Here is a 19,074-nt window from a genome sequence, read left to right as displayed (position 1 = left end):
AAAAAAAAATTATTGATTCCAAAATAACATTTTGAAGATTTAGATTATTTTGAAACAAATTCTTCAATTTCATAATTTTAAATTTTCAAAATTCGAGTTAATCAAATTCTTTAAAATGATATTCTTTGCTCAATAATTTTTCTTTCGAATTATTCTCTATATTTAAGCAAATACATTGACTGCAAATTATACTTAATATTAAAATAAAATATTGATTGTATTGTTAAGATAAATATTGATGTTTTTTCAAACGTAATTATTTAAATTCATAAAATTATAATTTTTTTTTTTTACTGCTACAAAATTCTTATTTAGTAGTTGGCTGATTGCAGTCAATTCTAATTACTTACGTGGGAACGTGTAATGATTCTTAAAAAGATAATTTTTTAGTACGCGCGTGATTCCTGATCATTTGCTGTTCTTTCAAGTATAACTAAGAATATTGATCCAATGACTGAAGGCAAAATCGTAACAATAATTATGTAAAAAAAAAAAAAAATACATTGAAAAAATAAAAATTAACATTATTATACCAAAATTTTCCGCAAAGCCCAATTCATTATTTCAACAAAATGTTTTATTGTGAAAATTTTTATTATTATAATTTTTTTTCCAATTCATTATTATTCTTTCTTCCAATGATGTATGAGAATAATTTTTTATAATGCTGAATATACCACCGACTAACGAGCATGTAGTGTTTGGGTCTATTGTTTAAAATAATAACATCCACAAACTGCCGGTATAATTCCTCGGTAATTTTAAAATCCGCTTAAAAAAGTTCAACCTCAATTCATATAACAAAATAACTTTTCATTGTTTTATACCAACGTTACCTTCAATTAATTTGAACACAATAGCTCTATGAGAAAAAACTCCATTTGTTTCAATTATGTTAATTATTTATTTCAATTAGATTAATTATTAAATAGTTAATATGAAAAAAAGGTATCGATATTGCAATAAATAATATAATAATAATCAACGATAAACTGGCTATAAAAACAAATTTAATATATTTTAACGGAGAGCAGATGCAAGAGCTGCTAAACTTGGCAATATAATTAAGTTAATTAATTATACTTGAAGCAAGTCGAGAAGAATTGATGCTTCTGACGATGAAGGATGCTGTATTTTATGCTTTATACTCTACACTCGAGAACTTGCTGATAAAGGACAAACTTTTACGCACGGCTCATTTCAATTATTAATTGTGTTATCAAATATTTTTTTTTTTTTTTTTTTTTTTTTAATATGTGTAACAATTATTTAGACTACTTGATTTTTGATCTGATTTTAATCATGGATAATTGATTGATAATTCCATGAACAATTATCAATAAATTTCTTTAAGATTTCCTTGGTTTTATTTTAATTTTTTTTTTTAATTAAAAATGAGAATTTTTAAACAACAATTAAAATATCAAAAGAATTAATCATGTAATTATTAAGTCCTTCAGAATTTCGAGGGAGCAAGTGCAGTGAATCAATCAAAGGTAGGCAAATCGAGCGTTTCATTGAAAATAAAAATACTAACTGTAGCGGTGAAGTAAAAAAAAGATGAAAGGACGGCGTAAGTGAAGGAAAAAGGACCAGGAACATGAACATGAAAAAAGGTAAAAAGCTTGGAGCTAAAGCAGACTTAAAAGCAAAGGTAAAACGTGTCTGATTTTGGAGTAATTTTCGTTTTGCTCTTATCGGGAATGAAAAAGGGAGCACAAAAAAGGTTATAAAAGAGAAAGGTCCTCGGTGGGATTTTAACCGAAAGATCCAAGCGATCACGAATAGAGGAGAGACTGAATAAGCAAACGAGTGCCACCACAAATCAAAAACCTCGTGACAGTTAATTCATAACTCACCAGCACCACCCGGAAACCCTCCGATCTCTTCACCGTCTCTCAGAGTAACGAGAATTTTCCGTGTACGCTCAAACCCAATGCATACGCAAATACTCGACAGCTTCTGCGCTAATTGTCAAATCTATTTTAAGCTTCTTTTTTTGTGATATATTTTATTTATTTAACATTTCATCCGCAATCGGTGTCTCAATGTCCGTGAAATGTACCGCAGGCAGGCAGCTATTGATCAATTTTTTAATTAAAATTTTCCGCGGACATATTATGAATAAATTGAAATGAATTAAGGGTGTCAAAAGTCTTACAAGACTTGTATAAACTGACGACGATCATACTGACCGTAGATAAATTTTCTGATTTGTTTATTTATAATTTTTTAACTTGATGTAGTGTTGCACTTAGAGAAAAAATCAGTAGCTGCAACTAATTAAGAAGTTCTGAGATATTAAATATAAAATCAGTTTTTAACTGTTCCGAGGAGTTTGTCTGACATTGATTTAAAAAAAAAAAACAAGCGAGCTTTGTATTTGATTCTCAACTTCTCAATAGCATTAAATGTCATATAAGTCTTTTTTATTAGAGACTAATGGTCTACTGTCGTACTACGAAAGTTTGGTAAGTAGTCTGTCAGTTGTGTCGTTCAAATATTTACGTCCCTCGATTCACTATATCGTGAGCTTTCGGCGGAATAAACCAAGTTACTGGATACTGATAAACTGAAACGAGGGTTAAATCGTTTGGAAATGAATAAAAAATAAAAAAAATAAAACAAAAGTTCAGAAAAAAAATTAAACGAAGAAGAATTATATAAATGCTGAACACAGAGCGTAATGCGGTTTGTGTAACTAAGAAAAACAATGAAAACATTTAAAAGTCTAGCTTTTACTTTAAAGAAGGACATTGAAAAGTTTTGTTGAAGCTTCTGAAAAGCTCCTGATTTTGCAGTTGATAACTCCTCCCGGCTCTGCATGCGGAAATGAGCTGAGTCGAGTTTGAGAACGCGACGCTCGTAATTTTCTCCAATAATGAAACGATGGACTGGTATGGTATTATAGAGAGTAGAGCTGAGTATGAGTCTGAGAGAGATACAGAAAGTCAACTGGGCTACCCTAATTAAGTCTAAATTTCCGGATCCTTATCTCCGACCAAAAATTTCCATTCTCTTCAATTAATTAAAATTTCTCGAACTGTGATTGTTAATTCATATATTCATTGAATTTTTGAATTTATTAATCAAGAATTAATATTCCATGCTAATAAACGAGAATTTTTTTTAACTAAAAAATAAGAAAATTTTGTTGAATTTTAAAGAAAAATTATTTTATTTGATAATATTTAATTTAATTCTTGAACATGAAAATTTATTCTTGCTTATAAAAAATTATCAATGCTTACAAAAGACCGTAAGAGCGTAATTATGGATAAAGATGCTTATAAAGAGTTAAAAAAAAATTATTCAGCTAAAAACCATTTATAAATTTGAACTCAGTCTGGGGTTTAATTGACAGCCAGTATTTAATATTTAAATAATAAAAACAGAGGAATTAATTTATCTACTTTAAGCCTGAATTTGAATAAAAATAAAAAGTAAATATACCGAGGGTGTCCATTAAAGGATTAATATAAAAAGCATCGTCGGATAAGTGAATTAACATATTTATAAAAAGCCACAGGAATTATGATGTTCCATTAGACTGTAATTGTTTTCATCGGGGCGTAAGTAAATTACTTTGGAGGTGGATCAAGGGTAAATAGACAGCGTCAGACCGGAGAAATATTAAAGAGGAATTTGGAAAACGCACGTGCCGTTGAGTTAAACAGGAGCGTTAGTTGAGAGAAAATAAAATACCTAGTTTTTTTATTTTATTTTTTTTTTGTAAAAGCTTATCGCAAACATCAGACCGCCAGTTAAATTCAACCTGTTTGTCTTTCAGTTCACTCATAGTTTTAGCATTCTTGTAAGCACACATTTTATAAACAAGCTCTGATGCCGATAGAGAAGATGAAAAAACAATCGTACGGCAGTTTTGGATATAAAGGAGATTTAGAGATAAAGAAGGCTTTCCCTAATGGCGAGGATCACTAGGTCTGCACCACCCACTTGTCAAATCTTTATCGTCACTGTATATATAATATATATAGAACTAGTACTCACGAATGCCGTTACTTTACTTCTATTCTCTTGCTTTGCCTTGCCGAGCTCTCGTCAAACCACTTTAAATCATTTGAATAATCATTATATGCACCGTCATTCTTCCCAAACTAATCTGTTATTTAAAGTTCAAACTCTGGGGTTTTTATTCAGGCCTAAGCAAACATTTTTAACGGGTTAAATCATTTATTTGAATATCTTATAAATAATTTAAAATAAACATGCAAATTATTGAGTGGTTTATTTTTTTGTTTTGTTTGAAAATTATTTTTTTCTTTTTTTTTAACTGCTGGTAATTAATATTTATTTTACACAAAATATTAATGAAAAATTCTCATTTTTAATACAAAAAAAAAAAAAAAATCAAAATAAAACCTCTGAGGTGTGGTAAGGTAATAAAGTTTCTGTACTGATAAAAAAAATTAACTTTATTCAAGAAAAGTAATCTTGAGCCAAGAATTTTATTTTAAAAAATTTTATTGTCTTAAACCAAGAAGAAAAATTGTTTAACAAAATAACATTAAGTAATTAGGACATTTTATACTTGTGTCAATCCATTTGAATAAATTTTTTTTAACTCAAAACTCCATCATAAAATATGACAAATATTTATAACATTTGAAAAAAAAATTTTTTAATGTTTTAATGAATACAATTGACAACTACTGTTATTACCATCTTACATTTTGCTGATAATCCAAAAGTATCAGTAGCTGTACCTCCCCTGATATCTCTAGCGGATAAACTATTTGAGCTAGTACTTATTCTGAGAGCTAAACTCTGTCATGTTCAATATTAATTTCAGTCATTTATAAGCCGAGCTTTTACACGAAATTCACGATGCACCCAAAGTCTGAAATAACGAGACGATTAATGACTATCCATACATATGGAAAACTCGGAGTTTAACCAGCGTACGTCAACAAATAAAATACAGATAGTATTGCTGGTGTCTGATGGCAGGCACCAACGTTTGGATGGTCAATCGAAAATCGAAAAGCAGAACATATTGGCAAAGCTCGCGGTGTACAATTTATCCTCGTCAGAGATACACATACAAACACACACACATATATTCATCCTGGTCTAGCATATATGTTTTTATTGTGTGATACAAGAGTCTTTTTATATTTGTTACCACAATCTTTAATCGCTTACTTTTTCCATTTTATTTCCATCTCTCTTAAACGCGGACTATTTATCAAATACCTTTTATTTAGGATATCTATACCGATTCGAGATAAATATACCGAGAATGATGTTCTTATAGGTTGATTTCACCGTTGTTATTTTCCTTTTACAAATGTCATGCTGTCGAATGAAATCGAATCCTACAAACGAGGGTTTTAACTTTTTTCTTTCCGGAAAATCTTCAGACTTTTTTTTTTTTAAATAAGAGCTGCCGGGTTTGGTCTTGATAGATGGAGGAGACAGTCTTTGCTGATAGTCTTGGGACAATTGGGTGATAATATTCATTTATTTACTATAGATAGTTCATAAATTTTAATCGAATCAAAATTAAAAGTAAAATATTGTCAAAAAAATTTTTTTTTATAAAAAAAATCAATTTTTTTGTTAATTGAAATTTTTACAATTTATAAAGATAAAAAATATTGATAAGTAAAATAATTTTCACAGTTTATTGAATAAAAATTATGATTAATGTTAAGCTTTATCAAAATATTCAAAATTCCTCAAAAAACCTGAAAAAAAAAATATATTAAATTGTGAAAAATCAAACCAGATAAAAAATTTCCTTATTTTAATAATTATATAAATAATAATAATAATAATAATAATAAAAAACATAAAAAATAAATTTTTTTTACTATAAAATTAAAGAACCTAATTGGCTACTTCCTGCTAAAAGAGTGTAAAAATTTTCTGAATTCTCTTCCCTTCTTTTCTCCCCTCAGCTAAAAAATTCTCCTTTAAAAGTTTATTAATATCTTATCTTATTAATAAAAAAAGGCATAAAGGAGCTATAAAAGCAAACAGAGTCTTCGGAATTTTAATCTAAAGTTGCAATTTTGATGTCACACTAGTACAATACCTGTCGGAAAAGAATGTTAGGACGTAAAAAGTAGCGGTAACATTAAAAAAGTTTTCCCGGATGCTTGAGTTGGTACATATCAAATAACCGATGTAAAATGATGGTGATGAATTTCCGTTTAAAAGGGTCTTTTCAATGAGCAAGATACGGGATAGATTAGATGCTCTTAGGGGAATGTCGTTCTCGATTTCGGTTCGTCGTTTCGCAGTAACATAACTTAAGTTATCCGGAGACGACAACATACGCTTGTTTGTTGTGAAAACGGCGTACGGCTTAAAGTTTCACATGTCGAACTTATGAAAATTAATAAGAAAAATAGCCCATAAATTTGGAGTCTCAACCGAAACGAAGGAACCGCGCGGCTGGATGCGGTAATAAAATTAGAATTATGTCGCTGTCGTACTTGCTTGCTATACCAGCCACCAGAAGAAGAAGAAGAAGGGGTACGAGGATAAGTATAAGTTTTGGGGGAGGAAAGAAGCTTGAGTTCTGGTAAAGAGGATGCTGAGGATAAGGACGAGACACACGGGTGCAATGACGTTAAAACTCTCGAGTACGAGGATGGAGCGAGGGTGAGGTTACTCCGAGAGTAACTAAACCGTACACCGGCACAGCAGTAAGAAAATTATTATGAGATGACGGCGTCGAGAGAACGTTTGTTACGAACCAGGAATTCGTCCTCCGTCTTCTTAACGTATGAGTTAGTCCAAGATTACATTCATGTATTAGATGTGAGATATATGTCCTTGATAAAAGGGGGACATTCGCGAGTGATCCTCCCCCGCTGGATCCTTTTCCGCGAGCTTCTTCGTTATTAAATTCTATGAGCTTGAATACATGCCACGGCTTGACTTATCTTCCCGTTATTCGAGATCCTTTCGAGGTTAACAAGATAACTACGTGGGTAGTTTTATATGAATTATCGAGGTAATTACTCCGAATTTAAGTACTTTTCTTCTTTTTTCTTATTTTTTATTTAAAGGTCCGTGTTTAAAAGACATGCACTGAAAAAAAAATTAAATTGATGAATTAGGAAAAGAAAAATTATTGAATCAAGAAAAGTTTATGAGTTCAAGAATTTTTTTGATACTGGAAATAGTTTTTTAAAAATCATAATAGTGATTCAAGATTTTTAATTACTTTAATTTTTGTAAAAAAATAAATCAGTAAGTTAAAAATTTCTAATCCATAAAAAATATTTTTCAATTTTTTAACAATAAATTCTTTATAGAATAAAATAAAAAAAATTGTCAGAAGTAGCTAATTTCAGTATCATATATAATTAATTCTATTAAAAAAATTTTCTTCTTAATTCAAACCAAACTCTCCAAAATAATTTTCTTGGTTGAAGATTTCTGCTCTTAACCAAGCTAATTTTAATACTAATATTGCCTATAAATTCGACAAACTGTAGATATTTCAAGCAACATTCGCTTTGATGTAAATATTCATTATTTTTATTGCAATTATGACCTCAAAGCTCAGAATACCGTCACTTTATTATTTTACCAAACCAAAAATAAATTTCAAAGAACGAGCCTAAGAATATTTCGGACAAACAGTTAATATTTAATGTGAGCGAACTGTAAAATTAAACTATCAGTTTTTAAATAACATGCACCGGACAGATTACATGAAAGTTAATTGTGAAGCTTTACAATTTTCACCATTTTAAATAATCTATTTTTTACTTAATCCATAAAAAATTAAATTTGAAGTAAAAAAATTAATTGAAGTATAAAATTACAAAAAAAAATCTAAATGACTTTTTGAATGAGCTTTATCATTTAAAATTGCTGTGGTAATTGAATATTTTCCATTACCTTAAAAAGAATACAAACATAAAAAATAAGAAATGAAGTCTTAGACTTTTCACTAGCTCATATTTTTTCTTCACTCGTCTTTGCAACAGAAAACAAAGGCAGAACAATACTGTCTATGTATTTTTACAGTTTTTTGCTTCACATTCAGCTCTTCTTCATCACTATAAGCTCCTTTACTCTCACCCTCAGTCTGACCGGTAACTTCGACTCCGTTTTTTAAAACGCCCTTGCTCGTTTTCTTCTAATGCTTCTTGCATCCGTCACACACACCCACTCGTTAAATTTTTTTTTCAGCCGCAGATATTCACAATAAAACTAAAACGGAGGATATAAAAATTCCAGCATAGTCTCCGCTTAATTTTTTCGGGAAAAACTTTACAAAAATCATGCATCGCTTTTAGCTTCTATTGACGTGATCGTGCTGCTCGATACCCGATATGTCGGATAGTTTATTTACTTTTTTTGTTTAATCTCTCTGGACTACTTTGCTGGCTGTGTTTCAAATGTTTTTCATTTTAAGGTAAAACATCCGACTTTAATTATATAGATTGAAAGTAAATCTCCAATCACAATTACTTGTACTCAGCTTTTTTAAAAACTTGGTGTTTATTTATATTTTGTTTCCTTGCTGGCGAATTAAATACTAAACTTTTAATTATTTCCTTTTTATTGTCATTTTATTTTTTATTTTTCATTGAAGAAATTTTATAAATAGCCACGATAAAAATTATTAAATAATAATTTTTTTTATTAAAAAAAAATTAAAAAATGCATGAATTATAAATCGATGAATTACATTTTTTTAAATATATTTTATTATTAATTCAAAAATTTTCAGTTTATATTAATGATTTTTTCGTATTAATTATTCGAAATAAATTTTAAAAAATTACAAAATAAATCTTCATTTAATTATCTGTAAAATTTACCAAGAAGAGGATAATAATAAAAAATAGTTGCAAAGATTAGTGCAATATATTTTAACTCAGAAATTTTTAAACTCACCAGAATTAAAATTCTATATCTGTCTGTTGCAATGTTAAAAATTTTCGCAAATAACACCGCAAGAAATAGTTGGTATGATTAAAATAATAAATTTTTTTTACAAACGTAGCTTCCTTGGAAAACTATTTAAACTTACTTATAAAAGACGGATGACACTAGATATCAAACAAACTTGTACGAAGTATGTAGCTGTTTAATTATCAGTAGAGCTGCATAACAAATTCAAAGTTTAAAATTAATTATGAGTAGAAAATAAAATTAAAGGAAATAAATTAAAGCTAAGAATCTTCCTGGGGAACCAAGTATATATCTTATGTATGTATATAAGAGTATTGGTTGGTAAATGGCAAGGTCTCCGTTTTAAGGATTAAACGCGAAACTATGCTAAAAAGATAGAGGTAAGAATGAACGAACGAGAGATAAAGCCTTCGGATCATTTAGTGAATTAACAATTATAATTAGTGATTAGGATTCTCGTCGTTAGCATAAGTGCCCGTCAGTGCTATTGCTACTACTGAAAAGTTTGAGTGCTGGGGAATCCCGAATCGAGCACCAGATGGAATAATGCGGTTGCCATCCAGAGCTCTGGGGGGAATAGAAGAAACTCGCTAAAAAATCTACCAGTTTTAATGAAAATAAAGCAAAAAATAACGGATGGATCTTAAAGATAGACCCAAGTTTCCTAATAATATGATTTCAGTGAAACTTTCATGAATTTATTATTTTTTACCCGACCTAAGACAAGTTATACCGGAAGATCTTAAACAGGTCACTCTAGCTTTGGTAATCGATTGACTTTCATTAGGTATTAATTTTATATTAATCCTATTTGCATATTTATCGAGCTTATAAACTTTAATTGTTATGAATTGATTTTGCAGTAAATTAAATTCGTATTTATTTTTCTGAATTATGAATGATGATTAATTATATTATTTATTGAACCGTCAATAGTAAATAAAATATATCACAAAAATTATTAAAAATTATAAATTTTCTGAGATCTAAACTGTTAATTTATTTTATAGTTAATTTTATAAAATAATTTTTTATGCGGTTAATTAATAAGCAAAGAAAAAATTTACTTTACTCAAATGATTTTAAAAAATTACTTTAACTTTGTTTTTTAACTTTTTATAGTATAAAACCAGAAACTTAAATTGATAAAAAAATTTCTAATATATTTTTAATTCTTTTCATAATTATATCAAAGAACTGATACTAAATTTCAGTCGACAAAAATAAGTTGGTAGTGAAAAGCAATAAAAATTATCGGTGATATATTTAACATCTCTTCGTCATTACCAACTAGTAGATAATTAAACGTGAAATAAAGAGTTTGATAAAATTTTAAAAAACAAAATTTTAAAAATTACTAAAAAAAAAAAAATGAATCTAAAGTATTTATTTATTCCACTTTATTTTATTTTCACAATTATTAATTTGAATTTACCAAAAGTAGAATGCGCGATAAATCGTCACGAGATTTCATTCAAAAAAGGATCGTTCAAACAAAATTTGATCAATTCATCTTTGGAAGGCATCACGCTAAAGAAAGTTGCGAAGCATTTGGAAGTTGTCTTCAATAAATTAATCGCTATAAATTATCTTGATCATGAAAATTCAACTATCAAAAAGACTGCCCTTCAATTATTCGATTACATTTATGAAGGGTTCGAGTTGCTTTCTGATTATTCGAAACCGAGTTGCAGATATGAAGTTGAAGTAGCTTTAGATAATTACCTCGACGATAGATTAGAGAGAATTTTGGACATTTTAAAGTCTGTAGAGTACGTATTCGATTTTAAATTTTTTAATTATTTGGGAGATTTCAACGGCTACACTCAACTGACGTTTGACTATTTTTTGAATACTACGATCTATGATTTTACTTTCAAAAGCAATTTAAAATTTTTGCATGACAATATCTATAACGTACAATATCGTAATAGCGCAAATATTTTTTATAACTACTTAAAAGAATTAAATTCCAATGTAAGTAATTTTCTATAAAAATCAATATCAAAAATAAATTTTTTTTATATTTTACCTAAAATTATTTTTATGAAAATTTAATCGAAAATTTCAATATAGTAAATAATATAAACGTATTTGTTGAAGGCAAATCTTGGGAAAGGTTGCGGACTTGGACCAATTAGTAGAAAACTATTTAATTTATACAAAAAAACTTTAATTGGGATCACTAAAGGATACACTGTGCTTATAGTCGCTCACTCAATCGCTCGCTTGAAACTTGATGAAGGTACAGATTTTTGTATTAATTTTTGCTACTATTTTATTTTTATTTAATTATAACGTTTCAGGTGAACTCAAAAATCTGCAATATGAGTACTTAAATCAGTATCAAAAATCAATTGACAGCGTGTCAATGTCGGCACTTCAAATACTAAGTTTACTTGAATTTGAACATCAATCATTCGTAAATTGTGACCCGAACTGGAAAGAAGGTACAAATTATATCCGTGTTAAAAATTACGTCTCAAATACTCTGAGCATATTTAAAAGCCATAGTGATGGGTTTAAAAGGAGTAATGGAAATTCCCAAGAATTTGAGTGCAATTATCACTTAGTACACTCAAATTTCGATAGTTTATCTGTTTACAGTATGAGATGTCCTGACGTAAGTCTTGAAATAAAATAATTAATATGAAAATTTTCAATTTGGTTAAATAACATGCAAAAAATTTCTAAAATTACAGATTTTCAATACTAACTCAAGACTATATAAAGATTGTTTGAATTTTTCTGAAAATAAAGAAATTTTAGGTACTAATCATTCTTCTTGGCCTGCAAAATGTTTATATTTAGACGATGTACCTTCTCTTAGTTCACCTTGTTTTTGCGATAAACAATCGGATCCCGAACTTAGTATCCGTAAATTAAGCTTAAGAGAGCTATACACCGATACTACCATAAATGAGTAATAAAAAATGTTTTTTTGTCGATTAGTCATTCGTTATTTTCGTAATTAATAACTACGTTTTATTTGAAACTGTTTTTTAATCATTTTACAGAGTTATGACCGGTATCCGATTCGCTGTTAAAAATAATGTTATAAGAATAGAAATTCAAAAAGGTCAAATAATAAACGGCGCTATTGATCCGAAAACTCAAGAATGGAAATCCGCTGATGATTTCCCACTCAAAGTAACTCCTGATATTGTGACTTTTGATTACAACATCAAATCATTCAATCTGGATGACATTAAATTGCCGTTTGGAGAATTTGTAACAGGTAATTTTTTTGTAAAAAAAAAATAATTTTATTTTTAGGGTAAAGTATATTTTTTAACTTATATATTATACCAAAAAAATATTTTTTTTAATTTTTGTCTTCAGAAACTCTAAAAAATTGTAAATGCAATTTTTTTTTTTTCAATAATTTTCTAGACCTGGTTTATTTAAAAAAAAAAAAGTTTAAAAAATTGTCAAATTTCAGTCAACTTCAATTTCACATTTTTTAGGTGTAAAATTTCAACTGCTCAGTGATAATCATATTAGTTTAATGGTGAGAGGAACAGGAATGTATAATTCTTACAGTCAACAAAGGTCTAATAATCATCAATGGTATTATCCAAAAACTTTACAAAATGAAGAACGGTAATTAATTTTATAAAGAAATATTTTAATTAATTATTTTTAATTACATTTTTTTTTTTTTTTTCAATAGAGAAAACATACCACTAGCAGATTTTCATAATTCAGCAGAATCTTTGGAAAATAGAGAGCTAAGTCAATCGGGTAGAAACTATGTCGATTTGACTGTAGGAACATATTCACCTAAATTTGAGAACATACCTGTACTTCCATTTTTCGATTCACAAAATCTGACATCTAATGTTCCTTTGGGAGGCTTAGGATTATATTATAAAGGATATCCAAGTTTTGGAGGATTTTTGGCGTTTAAATTGGCCGATTCTGAATTCAATTTCAATATGATCGTTGATTACGATTTATAAATGACCATAATTAAAAAATATTTTTAAGAAAAAAAATTAATAATAATTATAAAACTTTAAATAATTAAAATTGGAGATATTTTCATGAAACTTTTCAGTAATATTTAAAAAAAAAAATTATTAAAAGCGAAAAATAAAAAAAAAAAAATTATAATTTTTAGTTTTTGGCAGTGACAAGTTTTTTTTTATTATTTATTTATACACTAAATAATTATTTATATATAAAATATTTACAATTTAACGATTAATTATTAATAATCAATAATTAAAAAGTAACCTTTAACTATTCAAGGCTTACGGTAGTATTTTTGGTGGTTACTTTTAACATTCTATCGGAGCTCTTGGAGGTTCTGAGTCTTTCGGCTGGTTTAAGTATCTCAGCGATAATCTTCTCATCGCTTAGCTTATCAGAATCATGAGCCGCCGACTTTGGTGACTTTAAATTAACATCTACTGACTGAATTTCACTGGTTAATTCTGAACTCGTAGCAACAGACGTTTCTGATTCAGCTTCAGGTATCGTTAACCTACCATTAACTTTTCTCTTTAAAGGACTAGCGCTTAATGTAAATGTATCTGTTGACAGTTCAACTGCCGGAGTTTGCACTGGGTTCTCTTCTGTTCCCAATGACAGTTGCAATAGTTCTCTGGGCTCTTTGTAAAGCTAAAATTATTTATAGTTTAATTTAACGATTTTTAACTACAATAAATTTTCACAATAATTAATAAAAACAATAATAAATCTTACAACATCAAACGGCGCATCAAGAAATAATTCTTGAAGATATCTACGAGCTTGCAATCTATAAGTTCCGCTGCTTAATCGTGCAGCCATTTCAAAAAACAGACAAGTTTCCTGGCAAAATAAATATTAGATAAATAATTTAAATAAAATTTATAAAAAATATTTTAGTATAATTACTTTAAATTTCTCAGGGTAGCGCTGTCTTAATCTTAACAGAGTCTGCCGGCTATTTCGATGCCAAACAGGATTAGAAAGACGCTGAGAGTGTCTCAATATATCCCTGTAAAGATGAACAATTGATAAATATTACATCTTAATGATAAAGTAATAAATATTTACTTTTTTATTTTATCGTCAGCTTCATTATTAGTCGCTTCATTATTATCAGTCTCAAGTTGATAACACGCCAAACATATTTCACGATGCTCCTGATCAATGTTATACTCGCTACTATTTTCTTCAGTAGAGTAGCTAAAATTGCTATTTATCAGTTTACTGGTTTCATCATCAAGTATATTTAGCGAATGCGAACGAGGCATATGAGGAAATATTATAGACAATTTTTTAGGAAGACATATCCCCATATAATTAACATCATTAGGATCCTCTTGAGGTGGTAGTGGTGGTGGTGGCAGTGGAGGTGGAGTTGTATTTACCATATTATCCGTCGTCCAACTACGAGATGATTCAAACTCTGAAAGACTTTGCAATGACAGTCTTCCATCCAAACTATACATCTGAAAAATCCAAAATTTATTAATAAAAAAATAATCCTATTAAACTTAACCATAAAAACCCATTTTATCATATAAATACACTGGCCACAAAATTTTTCTGATTTTCTTAATAATATAGATAATATAAATTACTAAATAAAAATTTACTTCCAAGCTACTCTGAGAATAACTGGGTCTTCGGTGTCTTTGCAGACTTCTAAGTCTCGCATATCCTTCAGCATCCTGCTGGCTCAGTCTTTGAATACTTGAAACTGGACTAGGTGTCTCGCCTCTCTCTTTGAAATCAGCACTACAACCAAAAAATTTAAAAACAAAATTCAACTAAAAAAATAATTAAAAAAAAATTAAACTTACGGAAAAGCATAGCGCTTGCTTTCAATATCCGTAGCAGCGCTTTCAGACCGATTTCTTGTCCTCCGAATGGTGAGATCCGGGAGCTCAGGTTTACCATCACTCAAGCTACGATGGTGCTTTTGTATCGGCACAGGGCTCGGTATAGTGTTAGGATTATTCTGAGGAATAACCGGCCAATTATCGCCTCTTCGATACCTCACACACGGCCAATGAAGCGCTGTGAGCGCATCCGCGCCAATACGGGTTGTGCTGATAAGACTTAGCGTGTAAAAGGCTGTCGCACGGACCGAATAATGGCTGCATGTTTCAGCAATAGATGTTATCGTTTCAATGATACCCAGATTCTGAAGCTGCTCTACTCCAGCTGGGGAGGTACCGGCGTGACCTAGAGCCCAAAGAGCTGACTTGACCTTGAGTAATCTATCGTCAAAGCTGATGTACTGCTCTGGATCCTCTCGGTAGTAGCTTCTCTCAGGTGTCGTGCGCTGAGAATCATCCATGCTCAATTTCCTGCGCATTTCTATAAACGAATCCGTCTTGCGGGGCGTTCGACACTCGCTGGTCTCCATAACTTCGGAGTCTATGATCGTCTCAAGACGATTGGTGGACTCGGCGATGTCCTCAGTCCCTGATTCTTCTGACATAAAGTGAGTGTCTTCCATGGCACACCTGGGAGTGCTTTTAGTTACCTTTGGATTAGAATCCGTGGTATCAAGAGTGCTGATGTCTGTTCGGAATCTTTGAATAATTCTGGCGAAACGCTGAAGGACATTTCTTCGCATGATCAACTGGATACCCGATTCATGCTGGACCAGCTGACCAATCAAATGGGAAGGAATGAAAATATCCCTCGGCATCAACACCATGTTGGTTGATCTTCGCATGTAAATACCATTTTCATCGCGCTGACGACGGGTCAGAGAATCGTGAATTTCTCCATCAATAAGTTGGACGTAATTCTCAGCAAGCCCACCGGGCTTGGTCCATTTTTCTAGCTCCTCGACGTGAGACGGAAGCTTCGTAAAACTAGCTGGCAAGGCGTAGAGACGAATAAAAAGCAAGTATCCACGAACTCCTAAATGTTCGAACCACTTGTCCCAAGCACGGCTGTTTACTGTCAATTGAAAAAAAGCCTCCAAGTACTCTGGATCTTCGCAAATTTCATGCATCGCCTCCAGCGCTGCTAGCGCTATTAATTTACTCTCGTCGACAAGCCGATCAACGAGCAAAGCTAAGGCCCATTGGCATGCATCAGTCATTTTAGACCTGAGAATAAGTCGCAAAAATTGAGTCGCGTACAATCGTGTTTGTTCGAGTGACGCGGTTGATATTATTTTACTTAAAACTTTACGATTAAGTCCTTCTCTGGAGTAATCGAGCGTTGAAATAATAAGCTTAACATAACAGTCGTGGTTAGTCGTTATTGCCAAAGTTTCAAGTTTCTCCAGTAAATTAAAACTCTTAAGAATAACAGTACCTTTTGCTGAATGACTTAATTGTCCAAGAAATAAAAAATACTTTTGACAGCAAGTTGTTGTCATATGACGAGGAGAAAAAAGACAATCATGAGCACTTGGCGCGGTGCTTATTGCACTTATTTGCTTGGCAATATCATCAATCAATTCGTTTAATAGTCTAGTACCTTCAAGCTCTTGCATCTCCAGGAGGCAATTAACTAAATCACAACCAGCAAGTGTCGCATTGCGGGCTAGAATAGCGTTAGACATTAACTCGACTCGGCTGAATCCATTTGACGAGGGAATAAAATAATTAACAAGCCGTTTTATAAATAATTTATGATCTGAATCGTGCGGAATGTAAATTGAATCTTCGCGCGACCTAAGTATTGTACAAATAACAGACCAATTCCAACCGTGAACATCCTTAGTGCTCAGTACATGTGATTCTTTTAGCAGAGGTGTCGTTGACGATGATCTTTTCAGCCAGTTTGTTTTGCTGGACACCATCTGACTGCGCAGAGGTACTGAAGACTGCAACCAAGAGCCGGGTTGACGAAACCGGTCTAGGAACAAGCTTGAAGGTATCGGTTGTCGGCGCATCATCACGTGCATTCTGCTGAGAATAACCAGCGCTCCAAGAGCTTGGTGGTTCCCGCGACTGGCGTGTTCCAGGAGACCAGGCAGAGGCGGAGTGAGGTAACAGATCTCTGGAGGAAGAAGAGTGTGAGAAAGGTGCAACAAGCCGCCAAGTAATACAGCAGCTCGGACAGATATAAATGTATCTGATGTAACTATCGTCTCCACCAGCGCGCAGGGCAGTCTACACTCCAGTAAAACGTATACCAGGAGTGACAAATGAAGCTCGGTAATGTTTGGACATCGCAAAGCAAGAGACGGCAATACTGATCGTCCTTCAGCGGCAATAAATCCTTCAGAGAGTTTCCAGCTCTCACGATGCCGGCAAGGATCCACTGCAGCCAGTGCAACATCTGGCTCATCAGTCCACATTGGCAAAGGAAGACCCAGGAGCTCGTAAAATAATTCTAAAACTGCGCCACGCACTTCCAGCTGCTCCACGTGCATTATATCTATAACAGCCTTCAACCCGGCGTTGTCATTCGGGTTACAGAAGTGTATTATTCCTGCGTAGGAACGCAGTACACTCAACAATGCATGTTTGCTAGCTGTAAATCTTGTTTCTCGGTGGTCTCTTGTTTTGTCCTTTGTTAGCGAGTGTAATTCGCTGTAAGGCGCAGCTAGGGTCATCAGCGAAACGCTGAATCTTGTTTCTGGGTGCGACAACAAACCCAGTAGAATCCCGACGATACACTCGATCATTGTCGGACTGAGATCAGTCATCACTGCTCTGGTTATTGCGCCGACACCTCCGCAGCTTATAAATAAAGTTGTATTTAATACTCCTAATTCACAGAGGACAGCTAGAAATGCGTGGAACAAACGATCTTTCTCCTCGTAGCCGCCGTTGGTTAGACTCACCAGACACCTTCCTATTATAGGCACTATGTGTTGAGGCGCTAACAGCATTAGCCTTCTCACTATTTTTAACGCTTGAATTCGCTCCATTTCATTTTTTAAATTTATATCCATACTCCGAACTATAAACACCGGATAGTGAATTTTGTTGAAGGCCAAGACGTGTTGTTCATTTTTTAACAAGTGTCTTACCGCTCGCAGAGCTGCGGCGCGTACTTGTGTTGCTTCTTGGTAAAGTCCCACCTGTAAGCTGATGGGAGATAAAATTAAATAAAAATAATTATTTAATATATTAAATTTATAATATATAAAATTATATATATTTAGTACAGTTGCTTAAATTTAACAATTGGATTAGCTTCGAAAAATGTCTATTAGATAGCTGCAATATATTATTATGTTCTATCAGAGAATCTAGTATGCAAAAAAAAAAGTATGACTAAACATATGACATAATGAATAAATTAAAAAGAAATTCCCGGTATGATTTAATCCTGATAGCTTTATTTATAATGTCTTGATTTTGTCGTGTAAAGTGGATATTAAATAAAATAAATTTTTTCACCCGAAAAATCTGAATAATTTTTTATAATATTAATAAAAATAAAATATTAAATATATTAATAACATCTTACCAACGCAAAATGACCTCAATGTTATATCCGAAATTACCGGTATCATTCTCATCAATAAGCCGCACAAATGCATTTAAATATGCTAACTTGAGACAAACTGACACTCCTTGGGTACAAATGTTGGTCAAAACTTCTTTGACATTTTCTTTGAGTCCTGTAAATAAATTATTTACGTAATTAAATAAATAAATTCGATTGTTATGACTTATGATTGATGACTGATGACAATTGATACTGATGTTTATAAGATGATATGTTGGTAGTAAAGTAAGGTTACTAAACAAACCTTTTGAGGGATCTAGCTCGACGATAACCTCTTGCTCGTGACGACCTGAAGTTTAATTGTAAGTTAGGAAAAAATTTAATTAAAATTTTATTAAAATAAAGGAATAAAATATAATAATACTGACTGCGGTGAGGTCTATTTGACCTGAGGCTCCTACCCCACATCGTCCAATTGGCCATTTTCACGCCGGTCGCTATCCACGATCACTATTTATGTTTCTAGTCCGTTTTAAATAATCAGTAACCTCGTAACAAGTCATCTTCATCAGTATGAAGCACTAAAAATGTTCAACTGTTGGTGCTGAATCCTTTAAAACTTAATCCAAACGTCACTGTATTAACAGAAACTACTGGTAGTACTTAGGTGTGTAACTTTAGCTACAAATTACGTGTTTGTAGATGTATTTACATAGGTATAATCATTTTATCAATGTAGACGTCAAATATATAAGTCAGATTTATATACAAGCTTACAGGCTTACATCTGTATACGTA

At 31.4% G+C, this 19,074-nt stretch overlaps 2 protein-coding genes across 2 annotated transcripts; one reads left to right on the top strand and one right to left on the bottom strand.

Moving 5' to 3' along the window:
• The first annotated feature begins 8,380 nt into the window (after positions 1 to 8,380).
• LOC141526218 (uncharacterized) lies at positions 8,381 to 12,893 on the top strand. The gene is made up of 7 exons (XM_074241085.1): positions 8,381 to 8,404; positions 11,011 to 11,152; positions 11,214 to 11,530; positions 11,610 to 11,830; positions 11,925 to 12,145; positions 12,375 to 12,510; positions 12,581 to 12,893. Exons 3-7 carry the CDS (start codon positions 11,279 to 11,281, stop codon positions 12,867 to 12,869), a joined length of 1,119 nt encoding a protein of 372 aa, XP_074097186.1. The 5' UTR covers positions 8,381 to 8,404; positions 11,011 to 11,152; positions 11,214 to 11,278; the 3' UTR covers positions 12,870 to 12,893.
• A 124-nt stretch (positions 12,894 to 13,017) lies between these two features.
• Positions 13,018 to 19,063, bottom strand: Rictor (rapamycin-insensitive companion of Tor). The gene is made up of 9 exons (XM_074241083.1): positions 18,705 to 19,063; positions 18,581 to 18,625; positions 18,295 to 18,448; positions 14,706 to 17,909; positions 14,499 to 14,640; positions 13,954 to 14,351; positions 13,792 to 13,894; positions 13,618 to 13,725; positions 13,018 to 13,533 (listed from the first exon to the last, which is right to left on the bottom strand). The coding sequence occupies exons 1-9, from the start codon at positions 18,757 to 18,759 to the stop codon at positions 13,153 to 13,155; spliced, it is 4,590 nt and encodes a 1,529-aa protein (XP_074097184.1). The 5' UTR covers positions 18,760 to 19,063; the 3' UTR covers positions 13,018 to 13,152.
• Positions 19,064 to 19,074: the final 11 nt, after the last annotated feature.

The sequence above is a fragment of the Cotesia typhae genome, unplaced genomic scaffold (genome assembly GCF_013202065.1).
Source record: "Cotesia typhae breed Kobodo isofemale line unplaced genomic scaffold, CoteBio_Ctyphae contig_33, whole genome shotgun sequence".
Taxonomy (NCBI): domain Eukaryota; kingdom Metazoa; phylum Arthropoda; class Insecta; order Hymenoptera; family Braconidae; genus Cotesia; species Cotesia typhae.
This window is presented reverse-complemented; position numbering and strand designations above follow the sequence as displayed.

Coding starts and splice junctions, on each gene's coding strand:
- Rictor (XM_074241083.1), bottom strand. CDS start 18,759: ATGGCCAATTGGACGATGTGGGGTAGGAGCCTCAGGTCAAATAGACCT. Junction 18,626..18,704: donor GTCAAATAGACCTCACCGCA/GTCAGTATTATT, acceptor ATTAAACTTCAG/GTCGTCACGAGCAAGAGGTT. Junction 13,895..13,953: donor GCTGACGATAAAATAAAAAA/GTAAATATTTAT, acceptor TCATCTTTACAG/GGATATATTGAGACACTCTC.
- LOC141526218 (XM_074241085.1), top strand. CDS start 11,279: ATGTCGGCACTTCAAATACTAAGTTTACTTGAATTTGAACATCAATCA. Junction 12,146..12,374: donor GTTTGGAGAATTTGTAACAG/GTAATTTTTTTG, acceptor CACATTTTTTAG/GTGTAAAATTTCAACTGCTC. Junction 12,511..12,580: donor ACTTTACAAAATGAAGAACG/GTAATTAATTTT, acceptor TTTTTTCAATAG/AGAAAACATACCACTAGCAG.